This window comes from Aotus nancymaae, unplaced genomic scaffold, assembly GCF_030222135.1.
Source record: "Aotus nancymaae isolate 86718 unplaced genomic scaffold, 86718_ANA_hifiasm-v0.15.2.pri h1tg000040l, whole genome shotgun sequence".
Classification (NCBI taxonomy): Eukaryota; Metazoa; Chordata; class Mammalia; order Primates; family Aotidae; genus Aotus; species Aotus nancymaae.
In genome coordinates, this window is record NW_026988454.1 from 96,148,962 (window position 1) to 96,163,655 (window position 14,694).

At 33.7% G+C, this 14,694-nt stretch overlaps 1 protein-coding gene across 1 annotated transcript in view; it reads right to left on the bottom strand.

Moving 5' to 3' along the window:
* Positions 1 to 14,694, bottom strand: part of COL19A1 (collagen type XIX alpha 1 chain) — a 357,310-nt gene that overhangs the window by 158,361 nt on the left and 184,255 nt on the right. The window contains exon 15 of the mRNA XM_064360928.1: positions 4,384 to 4,437. Within this exon, the coding sequence (XP_064216998.1) occupies positions 4,384 to 4,437 (54 nt within the window). The remainder of the gene's footprint in view (positions 1 to 4,383; positions 4,438 to 14,694) is intronic.

The following is a 14,694-nucleotide window of genomic DNA, read 5'->3' on the forward strand; positions in this document are numbered from 1 at the left end:
GATTTAAGTAGACATGCTGCTTGCCCTGTCCTCCAGTACTTTAGTAGACTCCCAGCTCACAGAGGAAATGTGACCTAGTCTCTTTGCCATCAAGTGAGGGCTGGTGCAAAGAAATACATTTTGATGGGGGTCAGGGGGTCTGTGCTGTTTAGAATGCAAGGAATCCTGACTCTAGGCACTGCTTCAAAGCCAGCTTGGAGCTTCATGGGAAAGTAAAATCTGCATAAAAATGTTGGAAAGAGGCATTCAAGAGGATGGTTGCCCGGAAATGACAGGCACAAGCAGAGAGGATAAACTGAGAACAAGACAGGGCAGGATAGAGAGGTAAGTTACAGGAATTTAAAACATAAGGTTTCTGCTCAGGATCAAAATTAGAATCCTGCAACAGAGTGCAAGAGTGAGGTGTCATCTTGGTTCAACCACACAAACTTCTGTTTGGGGCAGTAACTAGTTGGTTCACCAGTAAATGTCCTTTTTCAGAGACCCAGAGGAACTTCTTTTAAAAAGACCAGGGTAGCTTCACACTAACTTTGAGATCATTCAGACATGCATTTAATGTGACTATAAAATAAAAATTCAAGGTTACATTAAAATAATTATTGTTTTTCTTATTTGTGGGGAGAGTCTGTTAGGAAAATTAAGAAATCCTACAAGGAACCTACATCTTGGAGGGAATTTTTATAACGCCAGTTCTTTTGTGGTATTTCTTGTTAACATCCACGAACATGCTCTGCTATCTGAAATAGTCTACTTTTCATGAAGATACTTCTCTGGGTTTCCATCCAGTTCCTGTTCTTTTCCCTCCACCACATTGACTCTCCTTCCTCACAACTCATGCCCCAATTTCCTTACACATTTTCCTGAGAGTTTTGTTTCCAGTGCCCTCCTCACTACTCAAGTGAACTTCTCTCCACTGGCATCAATTCCAGCCACTTCTTTTATCCAACATCTCTCCACTTACTTTGTTCCAAATTTTAATTCTGCTGAACCTCCATGAGTCTTGAACCTCTCTTCTGTTGACTTCTTGGTCCTGCAGTGCCCAGGTTCTCCTGGTCTTTTTCTGCCTCATGATGGGTTGAACACCCTCTTAACCTCCAGGAAGGCCCCCCTGACATGCTGTTCTCCCTCATTGTGATCTGAAACATTCTCTCATCTGTAGCTTAGGGTAAATATTCAACATTCATTGAATTCTAAAAACTGTGTGAATCCATAAAGGATATAAGACTAGAAAATGTGTCAACCAAACATTTTGCTTGCAGGGCTTCAAGAAGATAAAGTAAACAAACAAACAAATAAATAAAGGCATATAAAAGATCCAAAAAAAAAAATCAGGAAGTTGAGAAAAACAAAGAGGCCATTAATTTCAGATACATATTGTCACAGAACATTGTTAAGGTTAAGAATAGCTTTTAAGTATAAGAAGCACATTACTTCTACATTTTATTAAATGAACACTTTGTAAATGAAGATTTAGCAGCTTAAATGATAATTAAAAACATAACATCAACTAATCAAAATTTCAAACAAAACTCTTGCACGGTACTTGTAAAAAGATAGTGTTGCTATTGTGTTATAGAAAACTACACAAAGAGTTAAAGAGAAAAAGTAAAAGAATTCATTGATCAGAATCTTATGTCTTTAATAATAATAATAATAGCAGCAATTTTAACATTTCCATAATATCTGATATTTTTCAAAGCATGTTCAAATGTGACAACCATGCTTGAAACTCACCATAATTGTGGGATAATGGTAGAGTAGTAGCTACTACCTACTTAATCACTGAGGAAAACCAACAAGTTAATAATTTGTTTAAAATTAAATGTTCTGCTCTCATTACAGTCATTATGTCTAGGAATAACATGCATGAAACTTCATATATTTTGTTTCATTTAAATAGCCTTAATGATTGTCAATACCTTCTTGGTCAAACACTCATAATTGAAATACAAGAGTTTTTGACACTGGGTCAATAAAAAATGATTTTAAATTCCTAGATTTTTCTCATTATTGTTTTCCACTGCAAACTTTAGTGAAACAGAAAAATTATTGGTTTTAGCTTTCAGAATGTGCATATGTATGTATATACACAGGCATACACATACAAGTACATCTATATGGCTGAAAAGAGCAGAGTGCTACTTAACTCTTGAGCTGAGAAGAAATGGTGGCACTCAGGTGGACCTAAATGTAAATATGTAAGAACGCTCATGTCTTAAATTCCTTTGCTTCTCAGTCAAGTAGCTTATAAAATAGAAGAAATCACTGAGCATATATGGACATAATCCAAATGCGTATAATCATTTGTAAATGTGGATAATGTCAATAATATCTGCTCTAGCTACTTCTTTTGATAAACTGGGCATTTGTGAAACAGCAGTAGGAATAACGACAAACTATGCCTAAAAGTGTCAATAAGTACTATTACATTCTTTAGTTTTTGACATTATGTTACTCTTTACAGAAGATTAAATAAAGTAATATAAAATTATCTGGACTATACACATTTATAAATGGAGTAAATTTACATAAAATAGTGGTTGAACTTTACAATTTAACTAATTTCCTTCATTATTATCATGAAAAATACATGTTTAATTTATTCTTTAATCTACTTTCTTATGAAATGCAAGCTTTGAAAAGGTACAATTTTAATTTGAAGCATTATTGTTTTTAAAAGGCCTAATTTAAATATTTTTTCAGTTCAGCTAGTACCTAAAAAGTCTGTCATAATTATCTTACAAACCAAATCAAGAAATGTCAGTGGGAAGGTGGTAGAGTTTAAATACATTTGTACATGATTTGATTGTCACACTGCAAGGACATCAGTGGTGGAAAAGATGGTTGCTTAGGCTGGCATTACACAGGGTTGCCAGGCCCTGTTCTGTTCAGGATTTATTAATGATTTGAATGAAGACAGAAGGTAGGCTTATCAAGTTTTAAAGTGTCATAAAGCTGAGAGATATTTCACTGGAAAACAGGATTCATGTCATTTTTAAAAACCAAAAAGCCCCCAAACAATAGAATGGTATTAGGGATTAAAATCCAGAAAGATGAACTTCAACAACAAGGATCAGTTCCTACTCTGTGATTCAAAAAGGCAACTGTACAACGAAAGGCTGGGTAAAAATCTGACTTAGGAGTTTTCATTAAAATAAAAAGGGAGGAGCATTTAATTGACCACATGTCAGTACGAGTCAAAAGTGCAATACCAGACAAAAAAGCATTGGCTCAGTCTTAGGCCATAATAGAAGCACATTGTCTGTGGTACGGGGTGTACTTGCCTCATTTTACTTTGCCCTAAGTAAGACTACATGTATCCAGTCCCATTCTTGACACCTCGGGAAAGTCAATGAGTGTTTTCTGGCAAAGACTATTGGCATGTTGGAGAGTCCAGAATCCATATAAGAGAACAAGTTAAGAACATTGGGATTTTATTAACTTGATAAAAGGTAAACTTTGGTACAATACACCACTGACCCTCAAATACTTGAAAGAGTATAACAGACTTTTTTTACGGAAGGCAGAACTGGGAATAATAAATGAGAATGTCTAAGAAACATATTTGGTGTTAACAATAAGAGAATATGAGACTAGAGTCAGAAGCTCAAGTTTATGCAAATCATCTAAATACTCAAAGTCATGGAATGCTCATCAACAAGGGAACAGAAGTTGACAGTACTGGTACTATTTAGCACAAAGACTGTCATAAATAATCATATGAGAAAGCACAACAAGATTTTTTTGAGACTTTAAAATGATTTGAAAATGATAATAGTAACAGTAAACTACAAGAATGGGGTATCTACTGTTCATATGAAGCTGACCGGTTGTCATAACACTTCAGGGCTTCCTTTTACTGGGGAATGATGAAATTGAACTGGACTCAAAATAGGAGGTTATTGCTGTACTACCAATTGCAATTACAATTTATTCGCTATTTTGTCTCAGTTAAAGGCAATAAATGGCAATGAAAGGAAAGTTACAAAAGGCTACTAAAGTCAAAAATTTAATTTGGATAAAGAATGTAGTTAATATCCACAAGCTTTATGGAATTAATAAATAGGCTGGACCCCCACAAAGATACTCATCAACTTAACTCAAAAACTAAAAATATGAACAAAGTGCTGTAGATCAAATTAGGGCTAATTCATTTTATCCAAACAATACATCAACACTTGTGCTGCCAATCTTGAGAAAATACAGAATTTTCTGAATTGCCAAACCTCTGTCACAATCTCAAATCTCGAATTTCAGCCTTTGGATAGTTGATACTCCCTGATGCCCATCTGCTTGCTATATTCCGGTTTCATTTTCATTAGTGTTCTGAAATAAGTAGCCCCTGAGTTAGTAATGCCTACCAGTTGTTCCAAGTTTACTTACCCTCTGACCCTCTTTTCCAGGTGGACCTTGGGGGCCTTGTATCCCCAGGGAACCCTAAGAGGAAAAAGAGACACTTGTTAATAGACTGTTTCAAGTCCAACTGCCTCACAAAGAATGTTGTGGATATTAATAATTATTATGTTGATTAAAGCAAACCTTTAAAGTGATTTGAACTCTTTCAAGGTTAAACTATATAACATATTAATAATGATGAATTACCCTTCTTTGACTGGTTTATCTTTGAAGCTACCTCCAGAAAAGAAAAAAAGGCAGTCCCACATCAGGTGTGAGACCAAATGTTCACTGCCAGTGAAGAATCCCATATGACTGGAACCATGTTTCAACAAACCATCCTAAGTAAGTGATAACAATATATGCAAGCAGAAAAAAAATACCTCTTTATTCATTTAAACTCTATAAATAAAACTACATTTTTGGTTGAGAGTAGCTTTGTAAGTGTCTTCTAAAAAAATGCATGATTATGGTGTTGGCGTCAAACATATATCTACTCGTAACATTGAACTTTTAATATTAAAAATATTATTTACTGCTTTCTCATAATAATGTAGAGTGGTAGGGAAAATAAACGTTCTTTTTTCAGATCATAAAGAAGTCCTAGGAAATCCCAGGTGGTAATCTGGAAGTCAAGTCTTCTGATTCTTATATTAGACAGGAATTCTTACTCCACATGAAATTAAAAATGATATTGCCATGAAAAGAAAACTTCAGCAGTTATGACTACTTCTGTCCTGCTGCTTCTTTCTTCCCTAATCTACCATTAAATGTGGGAGAGTTTAGTCTTATTTTCTTCTCAGTCCACATTCTCTCCCATTGATTTCATATATTTGTGGGCTTTGGATTCTCTATATCATTGATTCCCAGATCTACAATCCCAGTTTATCTCTGAGCTGCATTCTGACCCACCACCTGCTTGATGGAACCTCAGCTACCTCACAGGCATCCACAGTTTACCCCATCAAATGCTGAACTCAGGATCCTCCCTTCAAAACTAGATCCTCTTCCACTGTGCCCCAAATCAATAAATCCACACTCTCTTCATGCTCATGCCAGAAATCTAGAACTCATTCTCCATACTTGACCCTCTCAAACTTCTCTCTCACATTCAGTTACAAAATCTTATTGACTTTATCTCCAAGATATGTTTGAATTCATCCATTTCTCTCCACTCCTGTTGCTCCCATGTTCTTGCTCATCTGTTAGAGCTTCCTTCATCACAGCCAAACTAATCTGAAGAAAACCATACTTGATCTTCCCTGATTTGTCACTTGGAAACAATGCCTTCTTTCAGTCTCTTAGTGCCTTGCACTTTTACTTTAAAGTACTTTCCACTAATTCATTTAAGTGATTATTCATGTAACTATTTGTTTCTCTCACCAGGCTGTAACCTATAATGGAATTGATATCTTATTCATCAGGGTATGTGCCCATTAATGGCAAAATGACAATTCATATTGGGGAACTCATCCACTCTAATAGAAATAAGTTTTTGGGTAAAGGCATTAATTTTCAAAAAGTTTTCCAAATATTTATGATTAACACATCATCTATTAAATGCCTTAAATGATTTGAAATAAATGAAAAATCTGATAATACAAATGCAAATAAATGTAAATTTATTCCCAGAAGAAATTCTTTTGTTATCTAATTTTAAAATAATTAAGATTCATATTTATAATATGACCTTTTTCTAAAAATTGATGGCTATGTTGAAACTAAAATACCAGATGTACTAATCATGATCCATACTTATTATGTATATATTCCTTTTTAATTTTTTTCATATAAACTACATTTTCATAAATGTCATACATGCATAATTTCACCATCTAATTTTACTTTAAATAAAAAGGTGATATACATATTTTAATTTTTTCATTCAGATGACTTTCATTTGCTTAATATTCTCAGAATTCAGTATACATTATTGTAACTATTTTTTTTAAGTGTTAGTACAGAAAAAGTCTGCATATGTCATCAGTTCTAACTGTTCCTCCAAATCTTTCTTATTCCTTCTCCACAATAGTTGAATGAAATTTATGCATTTATCACTCTCATATCTTTTATCTACTTTGGGAGCAATTTAATGTTACAGGGGCATATGACGCCAATGTTTTATTGATTTAGGTAGGAATAAAAACCAAGGAAAAAAAGTAATCAGTTCTGTTTGTAGTTAAAAACAAAAAAACAATAAACCTGCCAAATGATATATAATCAAGTAATGTTGGATAATTAGGCCAAGTTTAGGATGGTAAATTCCTAATGTTTATAGGAAAAACAAATTTTGAAATTCAAACATACCAAGTATCAATTACAATATAATTACAGAGAGTTGTGTCATTTTTTTTATAAGACTGACACAATCTTGGCTCTAGATTAAACTCTTCTCTCCTACCCTCAGAACTATTATCATTTCATGAATAGTAAAACTAATATATAACAATTTTGATATTCATCCAAATGTTGAGAGATTATTCAGAGTTTTTAAACATGAGTTACTAAAACATATACACTCCAGGGAGTACACTTAATTCTGAGACACATATAATAAAAAAATCTACTCCCTTTACTATTTAAAGAAATTATGTAGCAAAGTCTACTTAATACAAGAATATAATATTTGATTTGGAATGTATTTAACAAATTCAAAAATATTTATGATAATCTTTTGTATGTGAGACCCAAGTAGTAAGATATGGTACCAACTCACATACATAAACCACTTAAGTGCCTCCTAGATGTTCATGACTCTGATCTCCTCCTCACTTTTGCTAAGTCTAGGACCTAGCTAGGGGTTTGATAAAAAATTGGGGAAATTCTTTTTTAATCCTTGATAAATCATTCACTATTGAATGATCCATGACCAATTTGTAATTCTAGCCATGTTCTTCTCATCTTCAGAACAGTTTTGAGCAGAGTACTGAACATTAGTTGACATTGAAAAAGTAAAAATAATTTTAATATTGTCATTAGTGAAACACAGATAAATTAATTGTAGAAAAATAATGTCTATTCCCAAACTAACAAATTAAAATTCTGGGAGGATTATTTATAATGATCCAGGTCACTGTTCCTCCCATTTAGTAAAGTCAAAAACTGGATTTATCTATCACTTATTATGAAAATTACAGACATATTTAATCTCCAGTTTACCTAAATTGAACTTGGATGGAGCTTAGCATTTGTCTCAGAATCCCTTCCGCAATTCTTCCTTATTCTGGCTTTGTAAAGGTCACTATGTAGGTGCTTTATTTATCCTTTTAGATGACTGTGAGCTCTAGAGCATCAGTCCCCAACCTTTTTGGCACCAGGGACAAGTTTCGTGAAAGACAATTTTTCCATGAACACTGATGGGGCCATGATTTCAGGATGATTCCAGCACATTACATTTTTTTGTGCACTTTATTTCTATTATTATTACATTGTAATATATAATGAAATAATTATACACTTGCCATAATGTAGAATCAGTGGGAGCCCTGAGCTTGTTTTCCTGCAACTAGATGGTCCCTTCTAGGGGTGATGGGAGACAGTGACAGTTCATCAGGCATTAGATTCTCAAAAGGAGCACACAACCTAGATCCCTCACATACGCAGTTCACAATAGGGTTCACGCTCCTATAAGAATCTAATGCCACCACTGATCTGACAGGAGGTGGAGCTCAGGAGGTAATGTCAGCAACGGGAAGTGGTGGCTGTAAAAACAGATGGAGCTTGCTTGCTTGCCCACCACTCATCTCCTGCTATGTGGCCTAGTTCCTAACAGGCCACAAACTGGTACTGGTCCATGTCCTGGGGGTTGGGAACCCCTGCTCCAGAGGATAGAATCTCATTTTTTTCTATATTATACAACACCTATAGAAGGAACTCAATAAACATTTGGCATATTGTAAAGAAGAAATCACCAAGTTAGAATAATACGGAGTGTTGGTCTTGGAGAACTGGCTTCTGCTCCTTATATAATTATTTTTATTTTCAAAACTTGGACTTAAATGCCACAATGGAGAATTTTCAATTTTGTCTGTCTTCCTCAGTCTGAAATGATCATTCAATTCTCTTACGTCTATGAGTAAAATTGTCTTATAGTTCATTTACAAATTAATCATTTACCTACTGTAACATCATCTCTGTTGTAGAACTTACTCAAAATTTTGGCCACATCTGCTGTTTTACAGATTTATATAATTTGTCCAGTTAGAGAATCATATTCTTAATTATCTTTGTACACATGGCACATTTGCATAACCTGTGGATTTTTTCCTTCTCTGATTTAATTCACTGAAGAAAAATGCCTATCAATGCTTTCTATTTTTTAATCTAACTTAGTCTGCTATAAAATAATTGTAAGTTGAGTTATTTCTAAAACTTTTCTAATATACATTATTTATTACTTTTCTGAAAGAGACATTTGAGATTGGATTTGGCATTTTCATGATGTAAACATCTACAAATGTCTACATAGTTATTCATTTTCCTTTTAACACAATTCTGGACATTAAAAATGTTGACAAAGAATGAGATTCATAAGGCTGTTACCTCTTCTGTATAAGATAAAAATAAGCAAAAAAATAGTTCAAGCCAGCTAAACCATTTTAAGTTCCGGTGGATAGCTATTACAATGTGTTACATTTCACACAGCTCTCTCTGGACAATCTGCTGATTATTTAAGACAAGCTAGAGCTTATCATCATGGAAGCCCATGTAAATATTTAACTGAGAAATTACTTAGAATTAACTGGTTCAGAACAGAAGTTTGAAGTGTTTAACAAATATAGCAGATGTTTAGTAGAGTTAATAGGGTAGATTAATTACGTTTGAACACATTTTCATTTGTGAAAAGAGGCAAGATACATTTATAGCTTCTCAATCAAGAAACGGAGCTGAAGTGAAAAAGGAAAGTTTCATATTAGAAGATTACGTGCACTCCCTTGCCAGGAATGTTGCAGTATATATGATACTTAATACCCACTTCAACAAAAATGTTATGCAAGTGTATTTTAAGTGTTATGATTATTGCTTTAGCATATGCTTCATAGACTCGAAATATAAGATTAAGGAGCAACTGCATAAATTCTAAACAATTACTAGGGGATTTTCTGTGTTTCAAATAGATTGTATGAAAATAAAATGGAAAACAGAATTTATCTGTTTTTACAGAAAATTTTATGCCTTTGATACGGGAACAACAGGAATAAAGTTTTAAGTTGGGAACATCAGAATAAAATTTTGCTTTACGTGTGTACTTTCTCTTGAAAATGAATTGTTCTAGGACAGGAAATAAGTTTTATAAAGGCAAAAAGCAAATAAGTAAAAATATACTATATAGTGCAGTCACAAGAAACAATTTAAAAAAAAAAATTTAACTTTCCTCACTTCTCTGTTAGTGCCATATATTTTTTTTAACCTCTAGAGCATCCAGAAAGGAAGTGACTTTTACATTAGTTCTGAGAAGTGGAATTTAAGAATGTTTATGTTAATAAATTAAAGGGTGATCAGCTTTAAGTTATTTCATCAAATTATCATAAAAAAATTTCCTAAGGTTGAAAAGGAATTCTATGTTTATATAAAAGCCTATTGTTTTATCAAAATCAGTTGTCAGTGTGCACTAGGAAATAGATATCTGCAAAACAAGGAACACTAGCGTCTCTACCACACACTAATAAAAGCCCTGACAAATCTCCCCAGAAGCATGGATAAGAATAGGAAGAGCTGTAGTAGAAAGAAAATTTTGTGAAACATTAGGTGGACAAGAATGATTCAATCATTACCAATTGTAGTAAACCAGTTCCCTAATTGGGTGGACAATTTTATCCTGCCTTCGAAAATTTAAAAAGTAGAGGTTATACATAGTACTTTTAAAATTTAACAATTTCACATGAAGCCCTGGAATCATTTCAGACATAGGACACAGTGAAATATAATCATTCTATGTGGTTGCAAGAATATATTTTAATCATAATCTTTTCCCATGTTTTTTGAACTCAGAAAATGTATCTCTTTATTATATAGATTCTGAAATAACTTGTTCTCTGTCACTATTGATTAAGTCAATAAAGCAAAAAAATTTTAATTGAACAATAGAACATAAGAGTCTGTGAATCTGGAATGATATTGGGATATCTGTACTTCTCACAAACCTTCCTCTAACAGTAATTTTTGCTCCTATTAGAAAACTTTCCATTTTTTAAGTTGTGTATGTCCTTACTTTCCACTCTGCATATTATCCAGCAGTGTGCCTTGCAGTTAGTAGGTGTCGAATGGATGAATGACTGCTGAGATTCTAATTCTTTGTACTTCTTTTGGTACTTCTACAGCAGTTAGAATATTAATTGCCATAGCTACAAAAAATCCAATTTAGATAATTACATTCTTCATCTACAAATCCGAATTGATACCAAAATAAAATCCTACTTGATAACAAAGTAATCCAAGTTATTTTTACTTCTTATGTGGTAGCATTGCAAAATAGATGCTTTGCTCACATTTGGAGGAATTTGCCCTTCATTAAAAGAAGAAATATAACCTGCGTTCTTTAATTTATCTCACATTGATGAGGATTAAGTACTTACTTTCTGAAAAAACAACATGAACCAAAGAGATTAAAGTATCTATACAAACCATTAATTAATTAAAAAAAAGAACCAATCAAGTTATTTAAAATACTAATATCGTTTTTAATGATGTAGTGTTAGGTTTGTTAATTATTCTTGGTTTACTTGTACTTATTTATCATAAGCACTTTCATGTTTTGGTAATTTTGTATTTTAAATTATTCTTGACTATGAAAAACACTGTATAGATTTGTTATATTTTGGCATTAACCTAATAAATAAAATGTTTGATTTCAGTTAACTCTAGGCTCTGCTGACAAGTAAAAAATTGGTAGGTCATGGTCTGTCAAATCCATTTGTATCATCTGTCTTAATGATTTATGCGAGTGGGAGTATGATTGACTTCATTTTAATGATTTGTCTGATGATGGTAATAGTCCAAATTTTTAAATTGGCTTTGCCAAAGGTCGGCAGTCACATGGAAACATGGTTCTACTGCAGACAGAAGGGACAACCTATACATAGGTGGTTTTAAAATGTCTTCCAATGTTTTTGGAAGAATGAGCAACATTATATAAATGTAATTTCAAATTTAATGTCATGGGTAACTTTTGCATTTGGGTTACACAGCATAAATGACTAGACCATGGGAAACTTAATCTAGCAATTTTAGGCTTAAAAATAAATCAGAACAGAGATATTCATATACTACATGAAAGACCTAGGTATTTCATGCTGGTAACTGTGAAGAAGGCTTATACAATATCACTTAAGTTGCAATTGAGTAAGGTGTTGAAAATCAAATGTTTAAGAGGAGAAAAATGCTCCATGCTGTAATATGTATATATATTTTTTAAGTTTTAAAAATATAGATTGAATTACTGTCTCTTTTTAACTTCTTTACACTGGCCTTCCTCCTTTCTGACAGAAGCATCCATTTTCCTTGGGAGGATTAAAATTGCAATAGTGTGACCGGGCGCTGTGGCTCACACCTGTAATCCCAGCACTTTGGGCCGAGGTGGGCAGATCATGAGGTCAGGAGATTGAGACCATCCTGGTCAACATGGTGCAACCCCGTATCTACTAAAAACACAAAAATTAGCTGGGCGTGATGGTGCGTGCCTGTAATTCCAGCTACTCGGGAGGCTTAGGCAGGAGAATCACTTGAACTAGGGAGTTGGAGGTTGCAGTGAGCCGAGATCGCGCCATTGCACTCCAGCCTGGTGACAGAGCGAGACTCTGTCTCAAAAAAAAAAAAAAAAATGCAAATAGTATAAGGATTGTTGAGTTCATACAAGACAGTGGTCTGAAAAGGATGCTCTATTAGGAGAATAGTCTCTAATTATCAAGTGCTTCATCACTACATATCAAGAGATGTTCTCATAGATCATAAAGCTCAGTCATGAATCACAAGGCACAGGGAAAGAGGAGAGGTAAGAGTAGTTCTACTCAACCAGAAAGGAAATATAGAAAATGTCCCTCCCTTCTGCTTTCTTGAAAGAAGAGTTTCAGGAGAAGAATAGTGAATAAGACATCAGTATTCTTATTTTCTCTCTTCTTGGGAAGCCAAGAAGAAAAAGAATCCATAAGGTATTAGACTTTTCAGCAGCAACATGTGTTAGAAGATAGTGGAGAAAAATCTTAATAATTCTGAGGCAAATAGTTTTCAAGCAAGAATTCTATGCTCAGGTAAACTATCAATCAAGTGTGAAAGGGAAAAAAACAAAATAAAACATTTTTAGACATGTAAAATCCCAGAAGACATACTTTCCTTTAAATTTTTTTTCCATATGTTGTTTAAAGATACGTTCACATAAATGATGGAGTAAAACCAAGAAAGGAGATGACAAGGTAAAGAAGCGGTAGTGAAATCAACTCAGAGAAAAAGAATAAAAGTAGTCACAGAATGGAAATTTTGTAGATGGCTTAGAAAGCTGCCTGCAACAGATAGAATGAAAGATCTGAATGGTACTCTCAGGAAACAAGAAACTCAATGAGAAAATTTGAAAAATATGGAAGGCAGTCACAGGGAAAATGGAACGAATTAGAAATGCCAGAAAAAAACAAACCAAAACAAATGACAAACTATTCAAGAAAGGAAAGGTACACTACTTGGTTCTGCATATGACAATATTTACAGTCATTAAAATGTGAACTTTTATTTATTTACTTTTTTGAGATGGAGTTTTGCTCTGTCTCCCAGTCTGGAGTGCAGTGGTGCAATCTTGGCTCACTGCAACCTGTGCCTTCTGAGTTCAAGCGATTCTCCTGCCTTAGCCTCCTGTGTAGCTGGGTTTATAGGTGCCCACCACCACACCTGGCTAATTTTTGTATTTTTAGTAGATACAGGTTTCACTATGTTGGCCAGGTTGGTCTTGAACTCCTGCCCTCACGTGATCCGCCTGCCTTGCCCTCCCAAAGTGTTGGGATTACAGGTGTGAGCCACCAGGCCAGGCAAAAAATGTGAACATTTTATATTTGTTTAAATAAAAATACTTTTATAACTTTATTAACCATTCATCTGTATTTGGACATCTAAGTTGTCTCTATTCTTTTACTATTACAAGCAATGTGGAAATGAACAACCTGGTAGATGCGTAATTTTATAAATGAATGAGGCTATCCATAGCTATATTTTCTGGTTCAAAGCAAGAGTGAAACTCTGCCCTTCATAAAGATCATATCCACACCTACTTGCCCTAAAATGTATAGGTGTGTTTCTCAACATTTTTGCTAACATAGTGTCCTAACTTTTTACCACTTCCAATCTTATAAGTGAAAGCTAGTATCGCAGAGGTGTTTTAGTTTACATTTTTCTTCTTATGAGTGAATTTATGTCTATTTCATATATTTAAGAGTTATATTCTTTCTTCTTGGGGTTTTAAAAAATTGATTTGGAGAAGTTTCTCTCTATATTTGGATATATAGTCCTTCGTTACGATGCGAGTTGTAAATGTTTTTTCCCAGGTGGCCATTTGATTTGGTTTAGTGGGTTTTTGCCCCCATATAGGAGTTGTTTTATCATGCAGTAAAATGTACTACATTTTTTTTTCTATTTCTACCTCTGGTTTAAAAATATATTTTAAAAGTTATTCTTAATTATTTTTAAAATTCTTATATTTTCTTTAGGACTTTTGTGGTTTAGTGTCACCTTTAAAATCTTGATCCATCTGATATTTTTATTGTAACAGTAGTCATGTATAAACCCAAATTTGTGTTTTTCCAAATGCTGTGTAGTTGTCCCCAATGCATTTATTAAAATATTTTTATTTTAAGTTTTTAACAGTGCTGTTTGATTCTTTAACCCTGTAAATGAATTTATTTGAAAAGTACTACAATTTTATTTAAAACATTAAACAAGTTAAGGCAAATAAGCTAATTCTCAGAGTTTACTTATTACATGCAGATTCAAATTTAGCCCTTGAAATAGTAAAGAATTGCCCCAATTTTCATATCTGGCAACTTGTTCTAAAATACAAAGAAGATAAGTTGTCGTTGTTAACAGAAGCTTTTCTCAAATTGCAATGCTTTGTCAATAATTTGGATGACACAAAATGGCTATTCACATCATGTGAAATATCCTTTTTTTTTTTTTATGTGAGGAGTTTCACTCTTGTCGCCCAGTCTGGAGTGCAATGGCACAATCTTGGCTCACTGCAACCTCTGCCTCCCAGGTTCAAGTGATTCTTCTCCTGCCTCAGCTTCCCAAGTAGCTGGGATTACAGGCGCCTGCCACCACACT